A 5,317-nucleotide genomic window follows, 5' to 3' on the forward strand; every position below is an offset into this window, starting at 1 on the left:
CCTCTCTATCAGCCGGCTAACTACTTCCTGCAGGGGCAAGGCCAAACAACCAGACAGAGACGAGACACATCAACACGGAGAGGAGAGCGAGGAGGTGTGGCGAGAGAGAAACACTACTATCGAGGAGAGACTGTGAATCAGAAGCTTTAGTGGAACAGTAAGAGAAACTACAGCAGCTTCGAGGCGATACGTTGTGAGGAAAGGAGCAAAAATACAACTTTTAAAACAAAAAAATACTCTAAGAAGAAAGAATTGAACATAAAAATATATATGAAATATGTGAAATACTACAGTAGATGAAATGGTGAAGTGGATAGCTGTGCAGATTTTCAAAGAGGTTGTGTCATCAAGAAAATATTCAGAGGGGGGTGACGGAAAGTTGTTTCTACAAAATAAATGTTGCTATTTTTTGCACCGAAAACGTCTCAAATTAAAAACACAAGGACATCCTGATGCGTCCATGAACATAAAAGCAGCCTGGCGTCTTGTGCAGATATCAAAAGTTGTCTAGTGATAGGTGGAGGACAGAGAACAATGAAGCACGAGTGTCTGTCTGGCGGGACACACGTGAAAAGACAGGGAGGTCTGAGCTGTCATTTACTTTCAAGATGGCCGTGAATATGGTTTCGTCGCTAAGGTGACGGGCAATGCCCCACTTCCCTCTGTGTCTGCAAAGACACTTGTAAGACGCAAAAAGTGAAATGAAGCCATTAAATTCCACCACCTTTTAACCTCACAGTATATTCTTTGCATCCGTTTTTTCAAGATTTGACGAGACTAGATGTTTGTAACGTCTTTAAAAGTCGGCATCAGCTTATTTTTAATCTCCCAACAAATCAGAAACCTGTGTGAAGACAAGCATGTTCTCCTCGTATTTCACGGCTCTCTTCCACTCCCTCTCACTTACTCACAGTTCAAACAGCGAGGTGAGGTTATGACCTGCAGCATACACACACACACACACACACACACACACACACACACACACGCTCAATTCTGGAGCTTGGCACTCTCACTGTCTGGGAATCTAATGTAGACCTCCCAAGTACACACGCACACGCACACACACACACACACACACACACACACACACACACACACACACACACACACACACACACACACACACACACACACACACACACACACACACACACACACACACACACACACACACACACACACACACACACACACACTCGTATGCATGCCAACAAGCAGAGATGCACCAACACTTCCCCCGACTGCCAAACATTAACCAGGGGACGCTCCGGCCGCACAGCATGGAGCCTCTGCAGGGTGTCTGCAGAGGTGTCTGGGAGTTAATATTGACTTGGCAGCCGGGGAACTCAGAGCCGGGTCAGTCGGCCGAGTCCGCCCCCTTTCAGAAAGCCCCTCACATTCCCTGACACAGTGCGAGTGTGTGTTGGACTCGGCCCTCACTGTGACCTTTGATTAGAGGTGATGTCTCTCTGAATCCCCGTAGCACGCCTCGGCTGCAGCGGGAAAACCACCAGCAGTGGCGCGGCGGCTAAATGTGTCCCCGGGGAACAGAAGGGCAGTGTTTTCACCGAGGAGAACCAAAGAGGACAAAGAGAGAAACCAGAAATGCCCGTGAGTCCCAGCAGAGGCTCCACTACATGTATTTATACCTTTAGTGACTTCACAGATGTGGATGAATAATAAACAATGTAACCAAGTGTTGAATCAGACTTTAGTTCCACCTGGAGTGAATCCACCAGCTACCCTGCAGTCTACAAAGTACTTCAGACTAGCTGCACCTTCACCAGCTACCCTGCAGTCTACAAAGTACTTCAGACTAGCTGCTCCTCCTCCAGCTACCCTGCAGTCTACAAAGTACTTCAGACTAGCTGCACCTTCACCAGCTACCTTGCAGTCTACAAAGTACTTCAGACTAGCTGCACCTTCACCAGCTACCCTGCAGTCTACAAAGTACTTCAGACTAGCTGCACCTTCACCAGCTTTGAGAACACTTTCATGATCAATCATTATAAAACATATCATATATATTATTCTGAAATGGACCAATCTGCACAACGACTACTTTCACTGTCTTTCACTATATTTAGATGAGAATACTTTTCTACTTAGTTCAAGTACAAGATCTGAGTACTTCTACTTTCACTTGAGGAACATTTTGAATGCAGGACTTTTACTGTGACAGAGTATTCCTACACTCTGGTACTTCTACTTTTACTCAAGTACATGACCTGAGTACTTCTACTTTTACTACAAGATCTGAGTACTTCTACTTTTACTCAAGAACAAGACCTGAGTACTTCTACTTTTACTCAAGTACAAGATCTGAGTAGACTGCAGAGTGAGAGAGAGAGAGGGAGAGAGACAGAGGGAGGGAGGGAGAGAGAGGGAGAAGGAGAGAGAGAGAGAGGGAGGGAGGGAGGGAGGGAGGGAGAGAGAGAGAGGGAGAGAGAGAGACAGAGAGAGAGAGAGGGAGGGAGAGGGAGGGAGGGAGAGAGAGAGAGGGAGAAGAGAGAGACAGAGAGAGAGAGAGAGGGAGGGAGAGAGAGAGGGAGAGAGAGGGGAGAGGGAGAGAGAGAGGGAGAGGGAGAGAGTATCTGACAGCACAGCAGAGCTAAACAAACCCTATAAAACTCCCTCCTCACAAACAGCCTGAATCACAATGACTGCAGCAACAGATGGCTGTCACCCCCCCACCCCCCAACCCAGCACCACATCCTCTGGGCCCAGCTGTCACTTGGGGCCCCTTTGGGGGGGGGGGGGCTCTGATGCCAGAACTACCACGAACCAGCTGCTGCAGGGAAGCCAGTGCACTCCATATCACACACCTCCCTGTCTCCACAAGTCCAGCTTCTATCCTCTTCTTCATGTCTCTTCTACATCAACATGTGTCCCCTCTTCTCCATGTCTCTTCTACATCAACATGTGTCCCCTCTTCTCCATGTCTCTTCTACATCAACATGTGTCCCCTCTTCTCCATGTCTCTTCTACATCAACATGTGTCCCCTCTTCTCCATGTCTCTTCTACATCAACATGTGTCCCCTCTTCTTCATGTCTCTTCTACATCAACATGTGTCCCCTCTTCTCCATGTCTCTTCTACATCAACATGTGTCCCCTCTTCTTCATGTCTCTTCTACATCAACATGTGTCCCCTCTTCTCCATGTCTCTTCTACATCAACATGTGTCCCCTCTTCTCCATGTCTCTTCTACATCAACATGTGTCCCCTCTTCTCCATGTCTCTTCTACATCAACATGTGTCCCCTCTTCTCCATGTCTCTTCTACATCAACATGTGTCCCCTCTTCTCCATGTCTCTTCTACATCAACATGTGTCCCCTCTTCTCCATGTCTCTTCTACATCAACATGTGTCCCCTCTTCTCCATGTCTCTTCTACATCAACATGTGTCCCCTCTTCTCCATGTCTCTTCTACATCAACATGTGTCCCCTCTTCTTCATGTCTCTTCTACATCAACACGTGTCCCCTCTGTGAAAAGAGACTGATCATCTCGAGATGAGTGAAACCCAGATCTCTGCCTCCTCCCTCCTATCCTAGTTTCACATCCTTCCTCCTCTTCCTCTCTACTCACCGTCGCTCATCCTCCACCTGGATTCCTATCGACTGGAACTTTGACGGTTCCTCCGTCGACTCTTCTTCTTCCTCCGGGTCCACCTGAGAGGAGGAGGGGGAGAAACTATCAGAACTATCTTAAGTTTAAACTATTTCAGAGCAGAACCCCGCCGGACACCCAGAGACGTTTTATGAGAAATGGCAGCCATTTATATCATACACTGAACAAATATATAAACGCAACACTTTTATTTTTGCTCCCATTTTTCACGAGATGAACTCAAAGATCTAAAACATTTTCTATAAACACAAAATAACCATTTCTCTCAAATATTGTTCACAAATCTGAAAAGCTCTGTGATAGTGAGCACTTCTCCTTTGCCGAGAGAATCCATCCCACCTCACAGGTGTGGCATATCAAGATGCTGATTAGACAGCATGGTTATTGCACAGGTGTGCCTTAGGCTGGCCACAATAGAAGGCCACTCTGAAACGTGCAGTTTTGCTTTATTGGGGGGGTCTGGGGGGGGGTCCGAAAACCAGTCAGTATCTGGTGTGAGGGGTAGGGGTAGGGTTAGGGTTAGGGTTAGGGTTAGGGTTAGGGGTAGGGGTAGGGTAATGTTGTGAATCGAGTGGCCCATGGTGGTGGTGGGGTTATGGTATGGGCAGGCGTATGTTATGGACGACGAACACAGGCCACTCGATTCACAACATTACCCTAACCCTACCCCTACCCCTACCCCTCACACCAGATACCGCCTGGTTTTCGGACCCCCCCAGACCCCCCCAATAAAGCAAAACTGCACGTTTCAGAGTGGCCTTTTAGTGTGGCCAGCCTAAGGCACACCTGTGCAATAATCATGCTGTCTAATCAGCATCTTGATATGCCACACCTGTGAGGTGGGATGGATTATCTCGGCAAAGGAGAAGTGCTCACTATCACAAATTTTTTCAGATTTGTGAACAATATTTGAGAGAAATGGTTATTTTGTGTTTATAGAAAATGTTTTAGATCTTTGAGTTCATCTCATGAAGAATGGGAGCAAAAACAAAAGTGTTGCGTTTATATTTGTGTTCAGAGTATATTAATTAATTGAAAGTCCTACCCGTGACTAAGTTGATATGTCCCCCCTCTAGTTATTCTTTTTTTTTAAATTTATTTTGTATTATATCTTAATTTTTCATGTTTTTAATTCATTATTATTTTAGATTTGTTGCGTTTTTTTTATCATGTGAAGTCAGGATGTGTAAGCGATGCAATGCTGTGTAACACATGTTGTTGTATTGTTAAATCTGCACTCCTTAAAGTAATTAAAACAAAAAAAGGAAACCCCGCCTGGTGCACGAACCTGGATCCCGATGGAGAGGCACTTGCGGAGCGCCTCCCTCTGCGCCTTGCTGTCTCCGGTGGAGGTGGACGTTGACGTGATGGTGATGGTGCTGTTGGAGACGTGCTGGCTGGCGGGGCCGTGCACCTGAGCGTTGGCCGCCTCGATGGCCGCCGTCAGCGCCTTCATGGAGTCGATGCTCTCCGTGGAGTTGGAGAGGCCCGGCTGGGAGCTGATGCCCGAGCGAGGGCCAGAGTCCATGTAGGCGTCCTGGGCCGACTCGGTGCTGCTCTGAGCCGTGATGGAGATGAAGGGTTTGGACGGGGTGGTGCGGGGGGGGCACCGGGGGGGGCGTCTTCTTGTAGGTGGTGATGCATGATGACACTGCAGGGAGGAAAGAGAGAGAGAGAGAGTTT

General features: G+C 47.5%; 1 protein-coding gene across 1 annotated transcript in view; it reads right to left on the minus strand.

The window, feature by feature from the left end:
• LOC117442982 (disks large-associated protein 1) overlaps window positions 1-5,317 on the minus strand; it is a 69,901-nt gene that overhangs the window by 15,047 nt on the left and 49,537 nt on the right. The window contains 3 exon segments of the mRNA XM_071202528.1: window positions 3,593-3,675; window positions 4,923-5,240; window positions 5,242-5,285. Coding sequence (XP_071058629.1) covers window positions 3,593-3,675; window positions 4,923-5,240; window positions 5,242-5,285 — 445 coding nt within the window.

The sequence above is a fragment of the Pseudochaenichthys georgianus genome, unplaced genomic scaffold (assembly GCF_902827115.2).
Source record: "Pseudochaenichthys georgianus unplaced genomic scaffold, fPseGeo1.2 scaffold_517_arrow_ctg1, whole genome shotgun sequence".
Classification (NCBI taxonomy): Eukaryota; Metazoa; Chordata; class Actinopteri; order Perciformes; family Channichthyidae; genus Pseudochaenichthys; species Pseudochaenichthys georgianus.